The sequence below is a fragment of the Myotis yumanensis genome, unplaced genomic scaffold, assembly GCF_028538775.1.
Source record: "Myotis yumanensis isolate MYYU_CA2020_CCGP unplaced genomic scaffold, mMyoYum1.0.hap1 SCAF_9, whole genome shotgun sequence".
NCBI classification, from domain to species: Eukaryota; Metazoa; Chordata; class Mammalia; order Chiroptera; family Vespertilionidae; genus Myotis; species Myotis yumanensis.
In genome coordinates, this window is record NW_027223760.1 from 39,580,116 (window position 1) to 39,606,290 (window position 26,175).

General features: G+C 35.9%; 1 protein-coding gene across 7 annotated transcripts in view; it reads right to left on the bottom strand.

The window, feature by feature from the left end:
* Positions 1–5,629: 5,629 nt before the first annotated feature.
* Positions 5,630–26,175, bottom strand: part of CACNA2D1 (calcium voltage-gated channel auxiliary subunit alpha2delta 1) — a 381,531-nt gene continuing 360,985 nt past the window's right edge. For all 7 annotated transcript variants that reach the window (XM_070424150.1, XM_070424148.1, XM_070424149.1 and 4 more), the window contains 3 exons: positions 25,854–25,963; positions 24,479–24,561; positions 5,630–9,742 (listed from right to left, as the gene is read on the bottom strand). In XM_070424150.1, the coding sequence (XP_070280251.1) occupies positions 9,626–9,742; positions 24,479–24,561; positions 25,854–25,963 (310 nt within the window). In that variant the 3' untranslated portion in view covers positions 5,630–9,625. The remainder of the gene's footprint in view (positions 9,743–24,478; positions 24,562–25,853; positions 25,964–26,175) is intronic.

Genomic DNA, 26,175 nt, shown 5'->3' on the forward strand with positions numbered 1-26,175 from the left:
AAGAGAAAAGATCATAAATTATAGTGATTCCTCCGTTTTTGGCTTGAGAGCTCTGTGGATGATACTGCCATTGACTGTGCTGGGATGGGGGATGGAACCATTTTGGTGGAAGGGAGGGAACTTGAGGTGGTAGAGGGTACATTGCAATAAGAGTTGTTTTCCTACAAAACTACAGAGTTGGGTTCTATGGGAAGTAGACTCCAAAATGGAGACATGTATATAACTGGTTTATCACAAAGTGTTCTTAGGAGTAATACCTATGAGAACAGGAAGGGAGCAGGATTGTGCAGGGGAAGAGCGTTGTGTCAGACAGTTGTAACAGAGTTCTTAGCCATTTTGTGGGAAGCTCTGGATGACCCCTCAGTGATGGACTGAGTTAAGGCAAGTGCTCTGAGTTTTTGTAACCTCCCCATCTATCACCTTGGAGGCACAAAGCAGCTTCCTTCACTCCAAGGTGATTTCTGGAAGGGACTTAGCTGTGAGCCCCAGTCAACCCTCCTGGAAAATGGGAGAATAAGTGCCTCAGTCTGGAACATAGGTGTCTGATGTTGCACCATAACCTCTCCTATACCTATTAAACACTCCGGTGGAACACACTGGCCTTCTAACATATCAAATTGGATATACAAATCTAGAAAAAGTGGAAAAATCAAGGCTGGAGATTGAAATTGGTGAACTCTTCATGAGCCTAATAGGCAGTCTTCACACACGTGCCACAGTGCCAAATACATTATGTGTAGCTGGTTGAATTATGTCTCCCAAAATGATAGGGCTGAGTCCGAACCTTGAAACCTGTGAATGTAAACTTACTTGGATAAAGGGTCTTCCCAGCCCTAAATCCTTTTAAGAGAGACAGAGAAGGAAAAGACAGAGGCAGAGATGAGCGATGCTGTTTCAAACTAAGGAATGCCTGGAGCCAGCAGAAGCTAAAAGAGGCGAGGAAGGATTTTCTCTTAGAGCTTTTGGAGGAAGTGTGGCCCTGTTGACACTTGGATTTTGGATTTCTGACTTCTAAAAATTGAACGTTGTTGTTCTTTTCCACTCATTTCATCTCCCATTATAGCTAGTGGCTAGATTGTCTTGCTTCCTTCCTATCAATTGACAACACCCTGATGTCTTCAGTGAGGCTCTGCTGTCCCCAGAATTTAGGGAAATATAAAAGTCCCCTATCGGTAGCTTAATGGCTCAGTATTAAACATTAAATAAAACTTGATCCTGAATCCTATTTTTGCAGTTTTAAAAAATATTTATACTTTAAAAATGATCCGTTTGATTTGCTATTTTTTCTATAACTTTTGCTTGGTTCACTTTTGCTAATCTCAGAACTCCGATTCTTAATTCCGATCCAACCCTTATGACTAGATCCCTTTTATAATGTTATCTGAATTCCAGAATTCTAAAGTAATTTTTAAAATTTAGAACTAGATTCTTGAGTTACAGATGAAGTAATCTGGGATATGCAGATTGGTATGTTCCATTAGGTTTTCTCAATTTGACATGAGGTAGTACTAGGTGGAATGAATGCTAAATTAGAGAATAAAAACCCTCTAGGACATGTGACAACTTAACCATTTATTCAACTGAGATGGAAATATTAATAAAAAAATCTACCAAACATTTGTCTACTAGAAGCATTTTTGATATTCTGGCAATACCAGGACTATGGCTATTAGGAGATTGGGTACTTATTTTCCTAAATGTTGCCTATATTTATTAAGTCCCTATTTTCTGCCAGTGCCATATTATTAGGATTTGTTCCAAATATTGCCAGGGAAATGTTGCTGTGACAACTTACAGTTAAAGGTACCGCTACGCTGCAATATTAAGTAAATCTGTTAAGTAAAAATCAAAGCTACAGATGAAACCAGGTTTGTTTGTTTTAATTCCAAAGTCCACACAGTCTTTTTGAAAAAATACACCACATTTTCATAGATTTTAAAAAGAGATATTCTCTGCATTAAGTGACAAATGGTGCAACATTAGGGATTTAAACGTTCCAGCCAAAAATGACTGTGATGACCAGGGAAATGATTGTGATAATTCATAATACTGACGGATGGTAGTGTTGAGTGCTTCCTCAGTGCTGGGTCCTACTAGTTAGTATGCTCAGTGCTTTACATTAGTTATATCATGAAGTCATCATGTCAACCCTATAATGGAGTTACTTTTATTCTGTTTTATGGATGAGGAAACTAAGGCTTTTAGACAGAGGTAAATTGCACATGGTTCCCAAACTATTAAGTGGTAAAGTCAGGTCCGAATCTAAGCAATAGATTGCAGTTACTAATTGGCTATACTGCCTTCATAATGAGGACTAGAGCAGTGTTACAACATTTAGGAACTTTACATACCTGTGTGATTTTGAAATTGATAAAAGGAGGGTTGAAGCACCAGTGATGATAACTGACATGTTTGTTAACAATTTTGCAGTTTAAAATAGTTATTAACCCGGGTAGTGTGGCTCAGTGGTTGAGCCTCGACCCATGAACAAGGAGGTGATGGTTCAATTCCTGGTCAGGGCACATGCCCAGGTTGTGGGCTCGATCCCTAGTAGGGGTGTGCAGGAGGCAGCTGATCAACGATTCTCTCTCATCGTTGATCTTTCTATCTCTCTCTCTTTCTCTTCCTCTCTGAAAACAATAAAAAATATGTTTAAAAATAGCTATTATCAGCTATCCCATAATTTCACAAAGGAAAGATCAGTTTTTCTTAAACTAAACAATTAAAGAAAAAGAATATCTGGAAAAGAGCAGTCCTTTCCAGTACAGGAAATTGGCAATCTTACTCCAACCTAGCTTCATTACACATGGTTCTTATATCAGTGGAAGTGTTATAAGTAACCTTTAAAGGCATATTAGAGTCCTGAGGTACTCAAGACTATTGTGATTACAGTAAAGCTTTTTTTTAAAAAAATTTGTGCACCTAAGAAAACAACATTTTGAAAAAAAAAATTGAGTATGCATTTTGATAAATCAATTTTAAGATATTAATAATTACAATTTAGTAAGATGTTTGAGTCCAGGTTTACATTTAAAACATTAGTGGCAGAAATACAAAAACTGCCTAATCTATCATTACAGTAAATATGTTGAAGAAGTTATGTTAAATCTAGCACATTTGACACTGGCATATGCTGAGTGGTTTTATTGCTTTCATTAGGATACAAAAAACTATTTTAATGTGACATTCCTACTAATTGTGGCACATTATATTGGTTTTTCAATTATGGCAATAATGTCATTTTTTTTTTTAGTTTTAAAAATTTATCCCTATTGTTTAAAGTTTTATAGATGTTCCTTTTTTTCCCCATTGACCTCACCACCTCCCCACTCCCATCCCTTCTCTAGGCCTTTACCCCACTGTTATCTGTGTCCTTGGGTTATGCAAATATGCATATAAGTTCTTTGGTTGAGTTATGTTGAATTTCTCTCTTAAATATATTTTTTAAAAAAGTCAATTTAAATAGAAAATATTAAATAAATGGTATTGTTGATTGTATACCAATTTGTGAAAATTGTAGAGGTGCTCTATGAATAGCTCCACTTTAAGAAACAAATAATTTGAGAATCAAGAGATGCCCAAGATGTTGACTTTCTTAGTACCTTATACCAGCCACTAAACTTTTTCAGTGGTAGTCCAAACTAAAGGTCAGCGATAACAATATGACTTTCCAACCTAAAATTCTAAGGCCTAGTTGAGTATGTTGCAAAGAGACTACCAAAATGTGTCTGTAGATATAGAAAGGAATATTTTAATTCTAGTTGTATAACAGTAATTAATAGGGCTAACGGGCAGCGGTTGATGTTTGATTTTGCTGTTTTAAAAAGAGGTGTCCTGAATGTGTTTGCAGGCAGAGGGAAGTGAGCCTGCAGAAAGGGAAGACTGGATATGCTTAAGGAAGAACTGATGAAATGAGGTCCCCAGGGAAGAGGCGGGGGTGGGGGGGGTGGCACCAAGATGATTGATAGAGGAAATGAGGGGAGAGGATTGATTAAGGAGATACATTGGTACAGAATGGAGCCAGATGTTCAAAAAACAAATGTTATCTACCTTACACTTTGAGGTAGGGATTTTCCTGTTAAAATGCCTTGATCAGAAACTAAGAGTCAAATTTTCTAGTAACCACCAACTTTGGTACTTACATACCACATTCCTCTCACATGTAGGTCTTTTGTGCTCTCTCATGGAAGTCCCCAGAAAGAAAAGTGGCTGACATTATATTGGGTTCCACGCAATATCAGGCTTCTTACTTTATTATTAAATGAGCACAGGGTGGCAGGTGGTAAGCTGGTATCAATGTAAAAGGAATCTAGTGTGTGTGTGTGTGTGTGTGTGTGTGTGTGTGTGTGTGTGTTTAATCTCTTTATAAACTTCATTGCCTTAGCTGGCATAAAATAGCTAACAGAAATTTTTAAATACTAGAGGCCTAGTGCTCGGATTCCTGCACCCGTGAGGTCCCTCAGCGTGGCCTGTGGGGATTGGGCCAAAACTGGCAGTCCAATGCCACCTGCTGCTCCCACTCATCCCGGCACCGCTGCACCTGCTAGTGGGCTCGTGCCCAGACAGTCCCGATCGGGAGAGGCTGATGCCTCAGCAGTGGCACTCACCAGTCATGAGCCCTGTCTGGCCCCTGTTGGTCAGCTGAGCGGTGCTCCCGCTGTGGGAGGGCACTGACCACCAGGGGGCAGCTCCTGCATTGAGCAGATGCTCCCTGGTGGTCAGTGTGTGTCATAGCGACCAGTCATCTGGTCATTTGGTCGCTTAGGCTTTTATTTTTATTTTTATTTTTTTTTCGCTAAAAGTATTACAAAGGGTATTACATAAGTGTCCCTTTTTCCCCCCCACCCTTGACAAGCCCCTGCCCTCCCTTACCCCCCCAGTGTCTTATGTCCATTAGTTATGGTTATGTGGATGCATACAAGTCCTTCGGTTGATCTCTTACTCCCCTCCCTCCTGTCCCCCAACCCTCCCTGGCCTTACCACTGAAGTCCGACAATCGGTTTGAGGCAGCTCTGCCACTGTATTTATTATTGTTCAAAAGTTTGTAATGGTCTTAATTATCCATGAAAGAGTGAGATCATGTGGTATTTTTCCTTCATTGACTGGCTTGTTTCACTTAGCATAATGCTCTCCAGTTCCATCCATGCTGTTGCAAATGGTAAGAGTTCCTTCTTTTTAACAGCAGCATAGTATTCCATCGTGTAGATGCTTAGGCTTTTATATGTATAGATTAATCAGATGTAATAAAAGGTATGCATTGTTCAGATATTTTAACAATTTTCCTTCAAACTGTTTTCTGAAGGTATTTAAAGAAACATGGAAACATTTTTGCCTAGAATTTTTGTGGGCTTTTTTACTATAGAAATCGGGAGTCTGATTTAATAAGTTTCTAAATGCCTTGATGGCAAAAGTGCACTTGAGAAGGGTCAGAGTTAAGGGAAGGAGTTGCAAGTACATTTGTTTATTCGTGAGTTGAGGTTTGTAATTGTAGAAGTACTTTGCAATCTCAGCTTTTGCTTCCAAAATCTAGAATTATCTCCACGGGAAGGTGGCTTTCTTAAAACATATTTATGATAGAAACCAGTCTTTTTCAACAGGATTTTAAGTAATTAAATAATTCAAACTGTCGTGACTTTAAATGATAAACTTTTATTCTGAATATACTGTTTTTGCACAAGATTTAACACAACATTTTCTGGGATTATAAATATTTTTATAACAGTATTATACAAATTTTTACAAAATGTTTTTATCAGGCTACTTAATTTCCACAAAAGTGTCAAGAGAACATAATAAATGGGAGAAAAGATCTTTTGTTCACAAAGCCACTTGGCCTTTTGCATGGATGCACACTGAGCGTTTTAATAAAAACATCCTAAAAAGCATGATCCAACAATCATACAGCACAACAAAAACGATAGCTTTGTCAGGTCACACTGTAAACTCAATTGGCATCTATACAAGACAGTATCCCATTAGTCTCAGAAGAATTTCTCTGAGTGAATTATATGAGCTATATAAACAAAGTACAAGAAACTATTGGTAAGGGTTGTCTAAGTTTTTGAAATTCTGGAGTTTTTCCAACACTTGATACATGAGTTATATTGATTTGCTCTTTACATCAATGCACATGGATTATTAGCAATATTAACATTCTATTTTGAGGAAAACAACATTCCGATAACAATAAAGTATTTGAAATTGGGGAAAGTGAAATTATCATTCTATTCTACACCTTTTTTAAAAAACAAAGTCACTACATTTGTTTCACTGAATCAAACTCTGTATCTCTGGACATTTTAATGTGAACTAACATGATCAATGGAATAGTTTAGAGTTTTAAATTAAGACATAGCATTTCAGCTTTGGTGGAGAGAAAGATTTAAATGAGATTGAAAATACAAGAAAGCATCAAATAAGCAAGTAACACTTGGGTCAGAAAGGTCACTTAAAAGGGATACTGCCTATTTGAATCCAGTAAGGCCCGTTTTAAAGTTAATAAAAAGAATATTACAAGAAAACTTACAAATGGCAGCAACACTGTTCCGTTTTTATGTTTTTGTTTTCCAAGTTAAGCAATAATGCTTCACGCATTAGAAACATGAAAAAAGATCATACTAAAATCTTACAGGTCCAGGACCTCAAAATCTCTTCAATCAAACTTGCTAACTATGTCATATTAAAAACCTGTTACAAATATGGACCACGATTGGTGTTTGGCAGTAATGCTGGTTGTTCAAATGAAGAAAACCATTAATGCAAAATTTATTCCTGTTACTCAACACCAATGCAAGAGTTATTTGAATTCGTTTTAATGATAAATTACATTAAAGCTGTATGAGTATTGCACAAATGAAGAGTTTAAAAGCATTTTTCTTGATTTCGTGTACTGTTCAGTCTTTGAAACTCAATATATATAATAGGTTAAAATTTAAGTTTTTGACAACAATTAGAACTCAGAGAAAAATCTGAAATTAAAGATAAAAATGTGATGGGATGAGTGTTACTGTCTTACAGAAAAGTAAGTATGCAAAAGGCATGAAGACAAGTATTAGGACTCAGAACAATTTTTAGTCAGAGCACATTCTTACCCAATTCATAATCATGTATGTGGCTGTCATAATATATTAGTATATTGTATAGCAGAAAATAAAGGATCATAGCAAGACTCATGCATTAAATATATTTTGATGGCAAATGAAACCAAATAGGATCCTGCCAAGAGATGCCACATTTAACTGTCATTAATACAATAATGTAGTCAATGAATACATACTATTTCAGTGACATTAGTCATGAAAATATATTTAATAGATTTTAAAGATAATTTTAAGGTAGTCTGTTGTATGCTGGAAGTAATTCCATTGTTTAATGTGTTGCTTATATACACAAACTAACAATTTATATTTTGATATCCCTTCCCAACACTTTCTTGATTTAAAATAGTCTAGCAAAAGTTAACAATAAGTTTTAAATATTTAATTAACAAACAACATGATTTAAACATTTCTAGAGTGAGAAATTCCACTTTTTGTTTTTATATCACTTTGGTGTTTTCTAAAATGTCAATACCAGTTACAAATGAGACTACAAAATCACAATGCATTAGAAATGGTAACTGATGTTAACTCTTAGAACAATAGTTGGCAAAGTGAATCCATTTCCCAATCCCCCCATTTTTAAATAAAAAAATATTTTAAATAAGGAAATGTACACAAATAGTACCTAGGGTATATTGGCGGTAGGAGGGGATTACAAATGTATGCAAAGCTAAAGACAAAACAAATATACCCTTTAAGCTATGCTAAAGAATTTGTTATATCTTTGCTATGTGGAGCATATTAAAGCATGCTGGATAATCTTAATAAGATTCTGACTTTAAAAGGATATATAAGAAAATTCCCAGCATTACACACACCAATATTTGGCATGTTCAAAAAAGAACAAATGCATTTTACCATAAAAAATATCTGTATACTCCCAACCTTCAGCAGAATTACTCACTACAACTAGAGTTACACATTCAGTTTTCACCCTTTTTTCAAATACTGTTTGCTCTTGAAAATAAATTTTAAAGTATAAGTAATATTCGGCTTCCATATTCATCTATAATGAAATATTTGATTTACTATGCTAACGATTTTCACCAATGAGGCTGTATAAAACAATTTTGATTATTCATCATCAAGTATTCATATGCATAACATATAGATTCAAGGTTTCCTATTTGTTCATATTTTTGTAAAACCCTTATTAATCTGCATGGAAATTTTGGTCAAGTGATCAGACCATTGAAAATGGAGGGACAAAGCAGCAGCAAGAGCAGCAGAAATTTTTGGATCGTAGGTGCCACTATTCAAACGAACAAAGAGGAAACCTAGGATGAATCTTCATTGAGAACATATATGTACTTTCAAAAAATAAATGTGTCAAATCTGATTTATGTACTTAAAATATCTGTACATAGGCTTTCAGGCAAAAGCATGAATCTGTATAAAATCCGTTAATTCCCCTTTCACCATTTATCTAACCCAGTCATTCAGCATTTACATTGCACAGTATATTCAGAGTAGTTTAACAACGTTTTTAAAGATGACGTAGGTGCATTACACTGCAAGGTTCAGATTCTTACATAACAATAATGTCACTCGGTTAACTGTTCAATGGACTATACAGTTAAGAGAAAAACAAACTGAAAGTTAAAATAGCAGCAGCATCATGCAAAATACCCTTGGTAACCAAAGTTCATTTATCACAAGGAAAAACATCTTCCCCTCCCCGCAACAAGCTTCTCTTAGAGCATTTTGAAATATCTGGCTAGCACTACATAACTCTACTGTGAACAAAGGACCAGTACACGGAAGCAATTAGTAAGGGCTTACATTTATGAGGAAATACGTCGCATATTCAAATTTTACCCTCAAGCACCTTTAGTATAATAATTTCTTAGTTATTATTTTCAAACAACCAATTTATTACCCCACCAAAACTTAGTCATCATCTGTGTTATATTTTTGGCAGAGAAGCCATTCTTCATAAGGCATTTTATTCATGGCAATTTTTTTTTTATAGAAAATTAGCCATTATTTCTATTTCAACAGATTACATCAATGTTAATTCTCTCTATATATACATATTTCAATAATAACTACTCAAAGCAGGAAATAATGGTCAACAGAAGAATAAGTAAAGGCAAAAAAAAAAAAAAAACAAGACTTTTTTTTCCCCCTAGAGGTGTTCTTGGTAAAAGAACAAGGGTTGCAGCAAGTCAAATTCCAGGTCAAAATCAAGACAATTTGTATGAGTCATAAACAGTTGTGTGGGGAGCCCTTTTACAAGTAATCACCAACAATGCAACAACAAACTTTCAAATTTCCCAGGAAAGCACGCACAGAATTTTGCTTTGATGTTATACATGGATGATGCAACATTCAGACAAGTTTCAGGATCTGGCACCCTGACATGCAGCCAGTGGGTGCGTTATGAGTCTGCGCCTTAGACTTAGGCCATGTTATGGGCCCAGCTAATGTTCTGCTGATCCGAGGTTGACCCTAGGTTAATGCAGTTGAGGGCTCATGTTTAGGCAGGGTCTGGAGTTTAATTATGCAGATTTGGTTTTGGAAGGTCATAACTGGCAGTGTCTGATGCCAGATAAAAGCCAAAGAAGTACAAACTGGATTCCAATGATGGACCACAGGGAGGCATTTAATCCAGAGGCACCACCACAGTCTGTATAATCCTCCTGTTGGAAAGAACAGGAAAAAGAAAAATCCTGAAAAATATTTAGTAAGACATCTTTCAGAGCACCCGGGTTTAGTCCACTTCTGAACTCACCTTATAAAATTTCTCTTAGTCCAAATAAATTACATTCTCCTAGATTTTATTGTTCGGTGATTTAGGATAAAGACATTTCCCTAGTACCATTTAGAATGCGTTATAATTTTATTGTAGATTCTGATGATAATGAAAGAAAATATTTTAATAGTCAATGCTATTTTGAGTTATGTACCAATTTCTAAATTAAAAAACAACAAACTTTCATAGGATTAAGTGTTCCCATATATTTATAAATACAAGAAATAAAAATAAAATTTAACAGCATGTTTTACAATTGCCACGAATTATGTTTTTAGTGATTATGCACAATTAGGCAAATTTTGGGACTGGTAAAATAAATAAATGTGAGAAGTGAACTTCTATCTTCCCTTACATCCAGTTTCAAAGGTGAACATACCATATGGCACGTGTAGCATCTGGACCTCCATCAAGAATTAAAATACTAAGAAGAACGTATTTGAACCATAAATGAAAGGACACTATGAAACATATATCTTAAACAAGGGGCTAAGCTATCAAGTTTTGTTTAGAAAACCATGAATGTAGGTAATGCATATACTCATTTGGATTACCCAATGTCTAGTTGTGGTTCATTATGTTCCCTACAAATGCAAAATTATTATTTATCTTTTATTCCAAAGTTCTGTATTCTGTAACATTTTCTATATCCTTTCATTCCTTTTAATATGTTGAATTTAATAGAAAACTCTCATATCTAATTATTTTTCTAAACATCATTTAAGAATTTACTAATCCAAGGTTCATCTTCCACTAACAAAAATGTTATGTAAGTATGTGAGTACAAAAGTAATTAACTAAGGAAATATTCTATTCAGAATATTTATACAAAGACTCTGAGCTCTTAGAGAATAGAACATTGACCCTTTGCTCACTAGGGTTTAATACAATGATTGCTACCCAATAAATAAGTAAAATTTCTTTCTTGAATTGTATTGTGAGGCAGAACTCCTTTGTTTGTCTAACAGAATTTTTGAGGAAAAAGAATCTATTAAGGGAAATTTCATTTTTAAAAGATAGGTCCTAAATCTAAAGAGACAGTTAAAAAATGATCAGTTCTCAGTCCTCATCCTATTTGACTTTTCAGGAGCATTTGACAAAATACAATAAATATTCTCTCCTTGAAATATTTTCTCATGCATCTTTCCTCCACACTTGTTTGTGGTTCTTCTTACTCTTTTCAGCTTGTTTTCTTCAGGATCTCTCCATGTTAGATTATTCCAGGGGTTATTTCTCACTCGTATTTTCTTCTTTATTTATACTTTCTTCCTAAGTGTTCTAATCCAGCCCTGTAGCTTTAAATTTGTTAATTACTCATATTTTTATTGTTTTTAATATGAAAACAACATTGTTGTTTTTCAAAAAAAAATCAGCTTTATTGAATTATAATTGACAAATAAAATGGCAAGATATTTAAAGTGCACATTGTGGTGACTTGATTATGAAAGGATTGCCCCTACCAAGATAATTAACACATCCATCACCTCACATACTAATTTATTTTCCTTTGGTGAGAATATTTAATATCTACTCCCTTAGCAAATTTCAGTTTTACAGTGTTACTAACATTGTCATCAATTATAGTCACCATGTTTTATTGGCTCCTCAGGCCTTACACTTTTATCAACCTCTCCCCATTCACTCAGCACTGGGCAGCAATTTTGTTTATGAGTTTGAAATTTATTTTATTTTTTTTAAGATTCCATATATATAGTAAGTGATACCATGCAGTATTTGTCGTTCTCTGCTTGGTCTATTTCACTTAGCATAATGCCTCAAGGTCCATCCATGTTTTTGTTTTTGTTTTTGCAAACGACAAGATTTGATTTTTTTAATGGCTGAATGAAATTCTAGTATTTATATAAACTTTTAGGTTGTTTCCATATCTTGGCTACTATAAATAATGATGCACTGAATACAGGAGTGTATATATCTTTTCCAGTTAGTGTTTTCATTTTCTTTGGATAAATACCCAGAAGTAGAATTTCTGGATAATACTGTAGCTCTATTTTTAAAAACTTTAAGGAACCCCCATACTGTTTTCCACAGTGGCTGCACCAATTTACATTCCCCAAAATGTAAATCTTCTCCACATCCTTGCCATCATTTATTTTCTCTTGTCTTTTTTACAATAGCCATTCTAATAGGTATGAGTTGATTTTCACTGTGGTTTTGATTTACATGTCACTCCTAATTAGTGATGTTGAGCCTCTTTTCATATGTCTGGTGGCTACCTGTATGTCTTCTTTGAAAATATGTTTATTCAGATGCCGGAAGCCAATTCCAGCATGTCAGCAAGGGCTGAATCATCTCGAGTGGCAAGGGCCTTTCCCCAAACCTAAAATGGGATGATTGCTTGCTGCCAGACAGCTCAGGGTATCTTAATCTACATGTTACTGCCTCCTACTGGCCAAACACCTGAACAGCCAGAGGCAAATTCTTCCAATCTGACAATGGATTCTGTACCCAACCCTACCCTTTGAAGTGTATATCTCCACCTTCCCTTAGGACAATTTGTGTTAATAGATAGCAAGGGGTCCTCCTGAGACAAGGAGATCTTAGTTTCTTTAGCCAGGCTCCTCTGACCCCCAAATACCTTTCAAAATTATGTTTCGTCTCTGGACTTTTATTTAATTTATGCACAGCCCCTTCTCCAGATTTCTGAACCCTTCTTGATGCTGGATCAAGACCCATGGCATTCAGATCCTCTGCCCGTTTTTAAATTGTATTATTTATTTTTTGATACTGAGTTTTATGAGTTCTTTCTATATTTTGGGTACTTGCCCCTTATCAGATATATGACTTGTAAATATTCCCTCCCATCCAGTAGATTGAGGATATATATATATTTGTTTCCTTTGCAGTACAGTATCTTTTAAGTCCCATTTGCTTATTTGAGTTGATTTGTGCATAGTATACGATAGTGGTCCAGTTTTGATTACTATAGTTGTGTAATACAGTTTGAAATCATGAAGTGTGATGCCTTCACTTTTATTCTGTCTTAAGATTGCTTTGGCTATTTAAGATTTTTGTGGTTTATGTTGTACATATTGTAGTATTGTTTTTTTCAATATACAGGTCTTTCACCTTCATGGTTAAATTTATTCCTGGGTATTTTATTCATTTTGGTGCAATTGTAAATGGAATTAGTTTCTTAATTTCTCTGATAGTTCAATATTAGTGTTTAGAAATGCAACTGATTTTTGTATATTGACTTTGTATCTTGCACTTTTATTAAATTTATAAGTTCTATCAGTTTTGTAGTGAGTTTTAGGGCTTTCTAAATATAAGACCATGTCTTATGCAAATAAAGGCAGTTTTACTTCTTTCTTTCCAAGGTGGATGCCTTTTATTTCTTTTTATCGCTGAACTGCTCTGTCTAGAACTTCCAGTACTATCTTGAATAATAGTGGTGAGAATAGGCATCCCTGTCTTATTCCTGATCTTAGAGGAAAAGCTTTCAGCTTTTTACCATTAAATATGATATTATTAGCTGTGGATTTGTCATGTATGACTATTACTATGTTGAGGAATGTACCTTCAATGCTATCTTTGTTTAGAGTTTTACCAAACAGAAATGTGGAACCAAGCTGAGCAGCTTTCCAAAGAACAAATAGAATTCTTTGCTGAACTGGGTAAAGTAAAGGGTCCTCTCATCTCTAATGCAAACATCATGACAGATCCAGTTCGTTACACCCGGCAGGGCCTGCACTGGCTTCGCCAGAATGCCAAGTTGACATCTTCAACTGAACACATTCTGGTTGCCTCTGATTTTCTCCACAACACTGTGTTACCTCACGAAGTTTTCACTGCCATAACATGCCACCTACCTGACATAGGTGTTCTCCTCCCTTGTTCATGTGTTACTGTTTTTTATAACCCAAAGCCATCATGTCACTTGACCCTGTCAATATTCCCAATATGAAAAATTATTTCAATGCTTTTAAATCTGCAGCAAAAAAAAATGCATGTTAAATTTGGTAATTGCTTTTTGTGCATTTGTTGAAATTATCACATGATTTTTTATCATTCAGTTTGTCAATGTAGTATATTGATTTATTTGCAGACACATCGCTGGAATAAATCTCATTTAATCATGGTATATGATCCTTTTAATGTATTGTTTCATTTAATTTGTTGAGGGTGTTTACATCTATGTTCATCAAAAATATTGGCCTTATTTTTCTTTTTGGTAGTCTCCTTGTCTGGTTTGGTATCATGTCAAGCCTGGCCTTGTAAAATGAGTTTAGAAGTGTTCCCTCCTCTTTAACATTTTAAAAGATTTGAGAAGAATTGCTATTTATTCTTTTTTAAGTGTTTGGTAGGATTCACCAGTGAAACCATCTCGTCCTGGACTTCTGTTTGTTGGGAGGTTTTTGATAAGTGATTCAATTGACTTATTAGTCATTGGTTTGCTTGAATTTTATATTTATTCATGATTCAGCCTTGAGAGGATGTTTGTTTCTAGAAATTTATCCATTTCTTCTGTCGTCCAGATTTGTTAGCTTATAATTATTCATAGTAATTTTTTTGATCCTTTGTACTTCTTTGATATCAATTTTAACATCTTTTTCATTTCTAATTTTATGAGTCCTCTTTTTGTCTTGAGAAGGCCAGCTAAAGATTTGTCTATTTTAATTATCTTTTGTTTCATTTATGTTTTCTATTGTCCTTTTAGTCTCTATTTATTTCTGCTATGACCTTTGTTATTCCCTAACTTCTAATACCATTAGTTTGTTTCTTGTTTTGATTAGTTTGTTGTTGTTGTTTGTTTGTTTTTGTTTTTTTACATCCTAGACGTATAGATTTAGGTTATTTGAGATTTTTAAAATTGTTACTATAGGTTTTTATCACCATAAACTTTCCCTTTAGAAGTACTTTACTACTTCCCATAGTTTTGGTATGTTTTACTTCCATTTCTCTTTTGATTTCTTCTTTGAATGATGATTGTTTAAGAGCATGTTGCTTAATCTCTACACATTTATAAATTTTCCAGTTTTCTCCATGTAATTGATTTCTATTGTCATACACTTGTGGTCAAAAGGATGCTTGATATAATTTCTTCTTGATAATAATAATCATATTTATTAACTCATCTCTTATGGCATAAAATATATACTATTGTAGAGAATGATCCCCATGCAGTTTAGAAGAATGTCTATTCTGCTGCTTTGGGATGGAATGTTGTTAGTGTCTCTTATATTCTTCTGCTCTAACTTGTCACTTAGCTCCAAAGTTTCCTCATTGATTTTCTCTCTAGATGTTATATCCACTGATGAAAGGAGGGAATTAATGTCCCCTAATATTATTGTACTAGAGGCCCGGTGCATGGATCTGTGCACCAGTGGGGTCCCTCAGCCTGGCCTGTGCCCTCTTGCAATCTGGGACCCCTCAGGGAATGTCAGAGAGCTGGATTTGGCCCAATCCCTACAGGCCAGGCCAAGGGACCTCTCTGGGTCCAGGGTGTAGGTGAAGCAGATTTGGGGCTGACAGTGCCCCAGCAGCAACCTAACCCATGGCAGATTCCTCGAGGAATTGTGCTCTCTCCTCTACTGGTTGGAGTGTCTGCCCCCTGGTGGTCATTGCACATCATAGCTAACAGGCGATTGGTTTAATGGTTGGACATTGCTTAGGCTTTTATATATGTAGATTGCTGTCTATTTCTCCCTTTTTGTCTGTTAATATTTAATTGATATATTTAGGTGCTTTATGTTGATGCATAAATATTTATAAAGGTTATATCCTCTTTTTAAATGACTCCTTTATCATTGACTTTGTTTCTTATTACAGATTTTTTTTTAATCTTCACCCAAGGATATGTTTAAAGAGCCAGGGTGGGGAATAGTAGGGTGGGGAACATTGATGTAAGAGAGAAATATCAATCATTTGCCTACTATATGCACCCCAACTGGGAATCAAATCCCCAACCTTTTGGTACATGGGACAAGGCTCAAACCAGGACACCTGGCCAGGGTTTTTATTACAATTTTTGTCTGAGTCTATTTTGTTTAAGAAAAGCTACCCAAGCTTGCTTTTGGTTTCCATTTGCATGGAATATCTGTTTCCATTCCTTCACAATAAATCTGTGTGTGTCTTTAAAACTGAAGTATGTCTCTTGTGCACAGCTTATAATTGTGTCTTTTTATTTTTTTTATTTTTATTTTTTTAAATATATTTTATTGATTTTTTACAGAGAGGAAGGGAGAGGGATAGAGAGTTAGAAACATCGATGAGAGAGAAACATCGACCAGCTGCCTCCCGCACACTCCCCACTGGGGATGTGCCTGCAACCAAGGCACATGCCCCTGACTGGAATCGAACCTGGGACCCTTCAGTCCACAGGCCGACGCTCTATCCACTGAGCCAAACCAGTTTGGCAAATTGTGTCTTTTTTAAAAAAATCCATTCAGCCACTTTATGTCTTTAAATTGGAGAATTCAGTTTATTTGCATTTACAGTAATTATTGATAGGTATTTTGTTAATCATTTTCTGGCTGTTTTCAAATTCCTTTGTTACCTTTACTTCTCTTACTCTCTTCCTTTCCAATTTGATGTGTTTTTGTAGTGGTCTGTTTAAATCCCTTTCCCTTTATCTTTGGGTACGCAGTATGTTTTTGATTTGTGGTTACCAAAGGCTTACATAAAACATCTTTTAACACTGTATTTTTAAGGTGGTAACATTTTTAAGTTTGAATGCATTCTAAAGCTCTACATCAGTGGTTCTCAACCTTGGCTGCACATTAGAATTCCACAAGCATTGCCTTCTTATTTTACTTCTTTTAGCTGTTTAACTTTGTAAGATGCAAAGAGGTTGGATCAGTTTAAGTGACTGTGCTGCCCCTTTTCACATCAGAACTACTGACAACGAAGGCCGCACCTGCCGCTCCCATCTGCCTGGCTGGCTGGCGGGGAAGGGGGACAACTTGCATGTTGGTGAAGGAAGGAGCTGGGTGGGACGAGGGTGAAATCTAGAGTTAAAACCAAGCTGGTCCAAGGGGTCCTGCGGGCTGTAAAATGCAGTTTAATCAGAGTGCCATTTTTTTTTTTGTTCAAATGATTTTAATTATTGGAATGCACAATTTTTTTAATATGCAAATAAAAAGTTTTAAAACCTGAAAAAAAAAATGGGAATCTTTTTAAAAGGTTTTTCAGGAGGTCCAGAAATCAGGATTTTAAAAAGATTCTCAGGTGATTCTAATGTGCAGCCAAGGTTGAGAACCACTGCTCTACATTTTACCCTCCACCACATTTTGTTATTGATATCACAATTTACATATTTTATCTTGTGTAATCATTAATTATATTATAGTTATTTCACTACATATTTTTGGACTAAGATCTTTTTTGGGAGCAAATTTGCAAAGAATTGTGCAACTCATAAATTATCTCAATTATTTCTCATGGATGCCCAATGAAGTAGGTATTGTGTCCATATTTTACACAGAATGCAAGTTTCAAAAAATAAGCCGTTTGCCCACAATCACACTGCTAGGAAGCCAAATCATAATCTGTCTCATACACCAGGATGAACTCTTTAACAATCATATTAGATATATGTAATTATTAACTCACCACCATTATAATATTAATCTTAATTTATGTATTTACCATGTATAGTTTCATATGATTTCCTGTTACTAATTAACACTGTTTTACCTGCACTTAAAGAAGAGTCTTTAACATTTCTTATGTCTAGTGGCTATAAATTCCTTCCATTTCTGCTTGTCTCAAAACTCTCTATTCTTCAATTCTAAAGGACAATTTTCCCAGATATTCTTGTTTGGCAGGTGTGTTCTTTAGCACTTTGATTATTATGTGCCACTACCTTCAGTCAGATAGTCTTAGGGGTTCCCTTGTACATGACAGTTTTTCTCTTATACTTTTAAGATTCTCTCATTGTCTTCTACTTTGATAATTTAATTATAATGGGTCTTAGTGTGGGTCTCTTTTCATTGAAATACTAGTGGCCCGGTGTACTGATTCATGCACATTGAAAGGAATCGGGCTCCCTCCTCTCTGGTTCCAGGGTGTGTCACCTGAGAACCTGAGAACCACTGCTGCCAAGTCACCACAGCTTGGCAGCTCCTGCGTTGAGCGTCAGCCCCCTGGTGGTCAGTGTGTGTCATATGTACCGGCCAGTTGACTGGTTGATTGGACAGGATGGTAGCTCAGCCTTTTATATAGAGAGATATTTGAAATATAACATTGTATAAATTTAAGGTGTACAATGTGTTAATTTGATGGATGAATATACTGTAATATGATTGTCATTGTAGCAATAATTAGTACCTCTATCATGTTATGTAATGATCCTTTCTTTTTAGTAGTAGTAATAATTAAGGTCTAGTCCAGCTGTGGGCAAACTACGGCCTGCAGGCTGGATCCGGCCCGTTTGAAATGAATAAAACTAAAAAAAAAAAAAAAAAAAGACCGTACCCTTTTATGTAATGCTGTTTACTTTGAATTTATATTAGTTCACACAAACACTCCATCCATGCTTTTGTTCCGGCCCTCCGGTCCAGTTTAAGAACCCATTGTGGCCCTCGAGTCAAAAAGTTTGCCCACCCCTGGTCTAGTCTCTTAGTAAGTTTGATGATTATAATACAATGCTATTATGTATATTCATTGTACTGTGCATTAGATATCTAGGACTTATTTACTACTTGTTTGTACCCTTGAGCAACTTTTCTATTCCCTCACCCTCACCGCCCCCCCCCCCCCCCATACTCTGATAGCTACCATCTATTCTGTTTTTACAAGTTTTTTTTAAGGTTCCACATATAAGTGATATCATACAAAGTGCTTGTCTTTTTCTGTCTGACTTATCTCACTTAGCATAATAAGCTCAAGGTCTAACCATGTTATTAAGAATGGCAGAATGTCCTCCTTTCTCATAGCTAAAATATATTTCAGTGTTAATTATTTGAGAAACCTCCCTATTGTTTTCCATACTAGTTGTACCAATTTATATTCCATCCAACAGTGTCCAAAGGTTCCCTTTTCTCACATCCTTGTCTGCACTTATTGTTGCTCATCTTCTTGATGAAGCCATTCCAACAGGTGTGAGATGGTATCTCATTGTGGTTTTGATTTGTATTTCCCTGATGAATAGTGAGTGATGTTGAGCACATTTTCCAGGGAGGGGGAGAGGGGAGGAGGGGGGAGGAATCCATTAGACCCAGATTCAGGCTGATTGGAGGCTGAAGCAAAAGTAATCATCTTTTAAAATATGCAAGCCTTTCAGGAAAGGCTTGGAGATGGGCATGTCTGGTAGCTCCCTCTACACTGAGCTCTGGGAGGACAGCTGGTTAAGAACTGTTTGTTTGCTACAGTCCTATATTACCTGTGAATGCCAGATGTGCTGGCCACCAGAGCCAAGTGATAAAGGGGTGCATTCTTAGAGTGGTGGTTTGATATGCCAAGATGCCAGGTATGTTCAAAAATCTTCTCAAAGAGATACCAGAGACCTGGAGTGGGTCGGAGGATGAGCATGGAGGCATCGCCTACTGTGTCCAGCCTTTCAGGGAGGACCACAGTCAGCTCCTAAATATGTGCTAAATTAGAGAATTTACTCTCAGAGCTTTTAAAGAATGCAAATATCCTCTGGCAGGGAAAGACTGGGAGAAGGCATTTCTGGCTGCTCTCTCTTCTCTGAGCCCTGGGAGGATGGCCGTAGTGAGCCCTCATGGGCCCATTAAAAAATTTTCCTTTGTTTGCTATGGTCCTGTGGGTCTCATGGATGCAAGCCCCTACTGGCTTTGAGAGCTAGTTGTTTGGGGGGCCCATCGTCAGGTGGAAATCTTAAAAGTTGAGGTGCTAGATGTTCCATCGAAACCCTTCCGTCTTCAGGAAGAACCTGGGAGTTGTGAGTTGCCTCCTGATTTTAGGTTGATGTGCCAGGTGTGAGGTTTATGGGGATAGTGTGTCTCAGCAATTCCTACCCATTTCAATGTGGCTATTTTCTTGTTCATCCAAAGTATAGGGGTCGCTCAGCCGGATTTCTTTCAGAAGGAATTTCGGTTTATAGGTGTAGGTTTGGTGTGTCTTGGGGCTTACTATGTCACCACCTTGGACCAGCACCTCAATTACTCATATTTTTATATCTTTCGCCCTAAATTCTCCTCTGACCTCCACATTCATTGATCTCTACCACCTCTACTCTTATATGGGCTCAGAAAGATATCAAGCTTGCCCCAAAACATTATTTTTCTAAATGACACATTTAGGAGTACTGGATCAGGTCAAAGACAACAAGTCATCTGTGTTTCCTCCCTTTTTATCAAGTCTAATCCATCAGCATGTCTTCTAGCTTCAAAATATATCCCCAAACCTACTACTTCTCATGTCTAAGTCACCATCACTTCTTGCCTATACTCCTGCAAGGCTGCCTCATTGCTTCTACTCTTGTTCTTTTATGATCTTTTCTCATAAAGCAGTCTTCTCAAAGCCATACATCAAATCATTTCACTCCCTTTCTTGAAATTTCTATCGCTCTTAGAGCAAAATTTCTCGACAGAGCATTGTATGGTCTGGGACTTGGCTGTCTTTCCAGCTTCACCTTCCTGTATTCCTCTCCTCACCCTCACCACTCATTCTGCTCTGATAACACTGGCTGTTTCTGCAACAGGTGAAGGTGTTTACTATCTCGGGACTTTTGTACTCGTTCTTCTCTTTGTTCAGATACTTTTCCCTGTAGGTAGGGTTACCAGATGAAAAACAGGGTTCTTAATTACATTTCAATTGAAAACAATTTTTTAATTTATACATACCTCAAATATCTCACGAGTAAGTACTTAATAGTAGGTACTCAGTAAAGTAGCACACATATTGTTTAGTTACTAACTTAAAGCTTAATTGTCATTATACCAGGAGTGTCTCCTAAGTTTTAGTTAAGTGGTGTGGTTTTTTTTCATGTTATTCTTCTGCTTTTTTTAAAAAAAAATTATTGTGAAGAGTATTACAGATGTAACCTATTTTCCCCCCTTCACCCATCTCCCACCCCACCCTAGGCCATGCATATATGCTTATAAGTTCTTTGGTTTTTGATGGAACAGAAAATTAGACCACAAACAAGACCCATTAATGCATTAAAGATATATTTATCCAAGAAATTCTTATTAATGTAAAAATTATCCTAGAAAGGTATTATGGAAAGAAAAATATTCTCTCTGGCTTGAATCCATTTTCTTTATTTTCAAATGTGTGTTTGTTTTTTAAGGAGGGTGGGGGCTCATTTCCCCTGTGTGATGATGAGATATGTCTGTTTTAGCCTGCAAGGTGGTAGTTTAGATAAGTTATTTGGAGTCCCTGGAATCTGTAAGTTGATTCACACTAAAAAATCTGCCTCTTCAGTTTCCTGATCATGCTTTCTCATGCATTTTGCATGGGCAACTACATTTACCAAGACTTGAAATTATTCCATGCAAGTAAATTATGAGCTATATTCTAAAAACATTCCAAATCACAAATGCATTGGTATGGGTGGAACTTCAGCATTTCTCTGTTTTAAAGTGACCAAACTCCCACTAACATCATGGCCAGATCAATCAAGTCTGATTTTTTAAAAGATTACTATAGTGGAAAATAAGAGATTGGTACCTTGTTTCAGTATGACAGATTATAGAGTGCTAATATTATATATATCTAAATATCTATCTAGAATATATATGTATATATGTATATATGTGTGTGTAATATATATATATATATATATATATATATATATATATATATATATATTATACACACACACACACACAATAGAGTAATTTTAGTAGCTTTCTTTCCAGGGATGTCTCTCAAAAGAATCTTAAAAAGATACACCGAGAATTCCTATTTTCACTTTTCAGTCACTTATTAAAAAAACCCTGCATGCCCCTGACTGAGGATCGCCCTCAACCAGGGAATGTACGCTGACTAGGAATAGAACCGATGATTCCTGGTGCATGGGACGATGCTTAACCAACTGAACCATACCAGCCAGGGTAAGGGAATAATGATATATTTTTAAAAATGTTCATACAGAGAGATAATTTAATTTTGGTATATTTTCTTTAGTATTTAAACCAGATAGGTTTCTTCACTTGGTTTTCACAGCAAAAAAAATTCCATTATTATCCCAGGACAAATGCAGTTGTTTTCTGAATGTCCTTCTGCTACTCCTTTTTCCCTCTGATAAGCTCACTCCATCCACAGTAATGGCCACATCTCCATCTAGTGGTTCCCTAATCAATGACTACCTGGACAACAATGACGAAAGAACAAACACAGCCAAAGTGGTTCTAGTAATAATAACCACGGTGAATCAAGGCCATCAGAAAAGAAACTGCAAAACGATAAATAAAACCCTGAACACAAACTCAGGCCCTAAAACACCTATTTAGTTACACTGATTATGTAATTCAGTAAATGGCAAAAGGTTAATAAATAATGAATATTTTGCCCTAGATAACGTAAGTGATATTTAAGTAAAATGAAATTGGGAGCACTTATACAGTAAGAGCATCAAAATTTTGGTAGTAAAAATCTAAAATGTTGTTTAAAAAAAGAAAAAAAGTAGAATGATTGAATTATTAAGTAATGATTAAATTGAGATGACCAGCTCTAATAATTGTCCTTAAGGTATTTCTCTTTAGTAAAATTGAGACATCATGAAGCTTGTATAATTTTTTTCCACATCGACTTATTTTTTTTTAAAAAACTGAGAAAATACTGATTTTTAAATAAATATAGAATGTTATGTTCAGTTTAAGATTAGAAACTTATGCAACATTTGAAATTAGCTATTTATAATGAGTACTGGTATTTTAATAACCTGGTTTCAGGACATTTAGGGATATGGATTATTTTTTTTTAAATTTCGGGCCAAACACACAAACAAAGAAAAATTAGAGAAAGTGACTGACCATCCACACCACATGAAAACTTGCAGTAAAATGAAGATAGGAGCTGACATCATGGTACAGGCACGACTCGTTGTGCATATAAGTTGATCCTATTAATAACAGGCAAAGTAGCCAGAACAGGAAAAAAGAAAGAAAACACAGAAAAGAAGACATACAAGATGAGAGTTCATGCAGCCTGCTGGCAGTTAGCAGTTTATGTGAGCCTCCCTCCAGAGCAGATTCACAGTGGCCATTGCAAATAAGCATCACTGCAATAGTCCACTGCTAAGGACACACAGACATTATTAGCACGTTAAGCTACAGAGCAAGAGTTGTACTTTCATCCACAATCCACTGTATAATTTATAGGAATTTGAGCATTTTTTGTCTTAAACCTTTTTAATGCCTTGATCAAAATATAGAGCTTCATAGGGTAAAAATATTTTTGAGTAACAGGGATTTTATGTGATCTTTAAAGTTCGCCTGAAGGCACTTAACCTCAGTCTTTGATGGTCAATAGCTGATGAGCGATACTACCACCCTTGGGCCCACATACAACATTCTTTGGGGAATGATTTGACAAGGGCAAAGCTCCCGAAGGTGTAGTAGATAAAACAGTAAGTCCTCATATCTGAATTTTTAAAAATTCTAACTGGGTAAAATGAAAAAGAACAATTAGCAATTCTGAATCATTTCCCCATCAAAGGGAAAAATCAGAGATAACAGAGATATACTTGCTAAAACATCTTGCTTTTTTAGCCTTATTCTCCAGATTTTCTTCTTTGCACCAGTTATAATTTAAATTATCTAATTGCATAATATGTATCTATGGAAATGCTTGAGTACATAGTAGGCAAGTCTATTCTAAATAAATAAAAATCTCTATAAATACACATCAATCAGTAAATGATAGAAATTATTATATTATAAATTAGGGCCAAAGATAATAATGGTCTCTGTGTGCAAACCACTAAATGCAAAGGCACACCTTGAAGAATCAGAGAATTGAATATTATATTTAAAATTAATTTTTGAAAGTGGACAGGCATTTTGTAACCTTTATGTTTGAGAATAAAGTTTCTTAAATAAAATAATTTTAAAAGCTTAAAGCTGATTACCGACACAGTGAGAATAGTGTTAGTGGAAGACAGCTGACCTATAGGAAAATTAGCAGTTTGTTAAATAAAATTTTACAGAGCATATTTAATATGTTATCAGCTTAACCCTGTGTAATTGACCTGGTCTAATTTCACACAATATAAGAATAGTTAAGAGAAATAATATAAATCTAATCTATGACAGAATCAGAAACCATGTAAAAAAAAAGAATTATAAAACAATTAGATAATGGCTGTTTAACAGGTTTTTAAATACCCTGAATAAACCCAAATTAATAAAAATAACTTTTATATTTTCAAGGTTCGAATATAATTGAAGGTAGACAACTCATATACCATACATAACATTTACTGTCCATGAAAGTCTTTAAAATCATCAGATTTGTAATGTTGGGTTATTAGTAAATTGATTGGAATTGTGTGTGAAAGTACCATTTCTGTGGGAAGGACAGATAGAAGAAGCAACTGGTAAGCTTATTCTGACCATGAAAAATATTGAAATGAAAAATCTATTTACCAGAAAGTACATCATGTTAATGAGAAACACTCTGGCTCCTTAAGCACTTGTGGACAAGGACCATTGAGATAACGTATTTTAATACAGCAAACACTTGGTCTTACCAAGTCATTGTTATCAAAGCAGACGTCAGGCCCCTTTCGGTATCTGGGCTGCTTAACCATGTCACAAGGATCAGGACCATCAGCTAAAGAAACTTGTTAAGGAATATGAAATTACTTCCCCCCACACACAAATAAAGAAAATGCAACATATTTATTTCTCAAAGCAAGTAAGAGTTACCTATGTCATTACTCTAACCCAGTACAACCAGTTCAAGTACTTAGGGATTTAAGGAATTAAACTGCCACAAATTTTTCTTGTCAGACTAGAGGCTGTGTGAAGAGATCAACTTTTTCAATTCTGACCATATATGGTCCCTGGCACATAAAAGTGGGTGAATGATGCAGAGTATAAGACAGGGTCATACTTATACAGACAAAACCAACTTCTAATAATACTGGTAAATGTCAATTCTAAACATAGGTGAGAACTTTTTAGCATTTGCCCCTGCTATTTTTGAAAAATAAATAAATAAATACACACACACACACACGAGGCCTGGTGTATGAAATTTGTGCACTGGGGGGTGTCCCTCAGCCCAGTCTGCACCCTCTCCAATCTGGGACATCCCTCTCACAATCCAGGACTGCTGGCTCCCAATGGCTCGCCTGCCTGATTGCCCCTAACCGCTTCTGCCTGCCAGCCTGATTGACGCCTAACCCCTCCCCTGCAGGCCATTCTGTGACCACATGGGGGTGGCCATCTTGTGTGTTAGAGTGATGGTCAATTTGCATACCGGTCATGACTAATTAGCATATCCAGGCTAATTAGCATATCCCTCTCTTATTATATAGGATAGGCGCTCTACAGAACCTCTGCATAAGTGCTTAATAGTCATTGCATGTCATTTTGCATGTTTACCACCAGAAGTAGTTTTAGCAGTTGTAGCATATGACAGGGTTTCCTTTTTAAAGAATGAATGGTATTCCATTGGACGCATATACCATATATGACTGCATTTTGCATTATTGACTATTGACAGCTCTCAAGCTACAACGCCCTCTTTCCTTCTACCCCACATCTAGGCGATCAGGAAAGCCGGAGTGGAGTGCTCCCTCGGTTGGCACCGCTGCCTCACCCAGACAGTTGCTCCTCCCAGCTCTCTCAGGCCATTTTCCCATCTACTTGGGAATCTGCACTGCTCTCTCCACCAAACTTCATTCTGTGAGTAAGAAACGTTTCACATTCTTTTGGTGCATGTATAGCAACATCAGCCTTGACATGCAAAACAAATGTTGCGTGAGGGGTCCATTCTTCCTGTGCGGTGATCACTCTATAATATTTTTCTTTTGACGAGCATAAACAACATGACAAGGTTAAAAACACGTTATTTCAAGGTGGCTTTCCATCCCAAACATCTCTGGTGTCAAAGGATACAAGTCTGCTCTGCTTGTATGAGCAGTCGTGTGTCACAGGGACAAGTCCCTTTGCTCTCAACCATTATGAATACCAAGTTGGTGTTCATAAGTTTTTCTACATGAAAGATCCTGCAAAGTAAATATTTTAAAAAATAACAGAACTGTATCTTTTGGGAAAAAGAAATAAAAATTTTCAAAGATTCTTAACACATTAAAATGATATCACATCTTGAAATACAAAGTATCACAAACATAAACAATAACACAGAGGGAGAATGAGTTTAGAAGATAGGTTACTGTGTTTTATGTCTTAGTGTGCACCTCTTACCTCTCTCAAATGA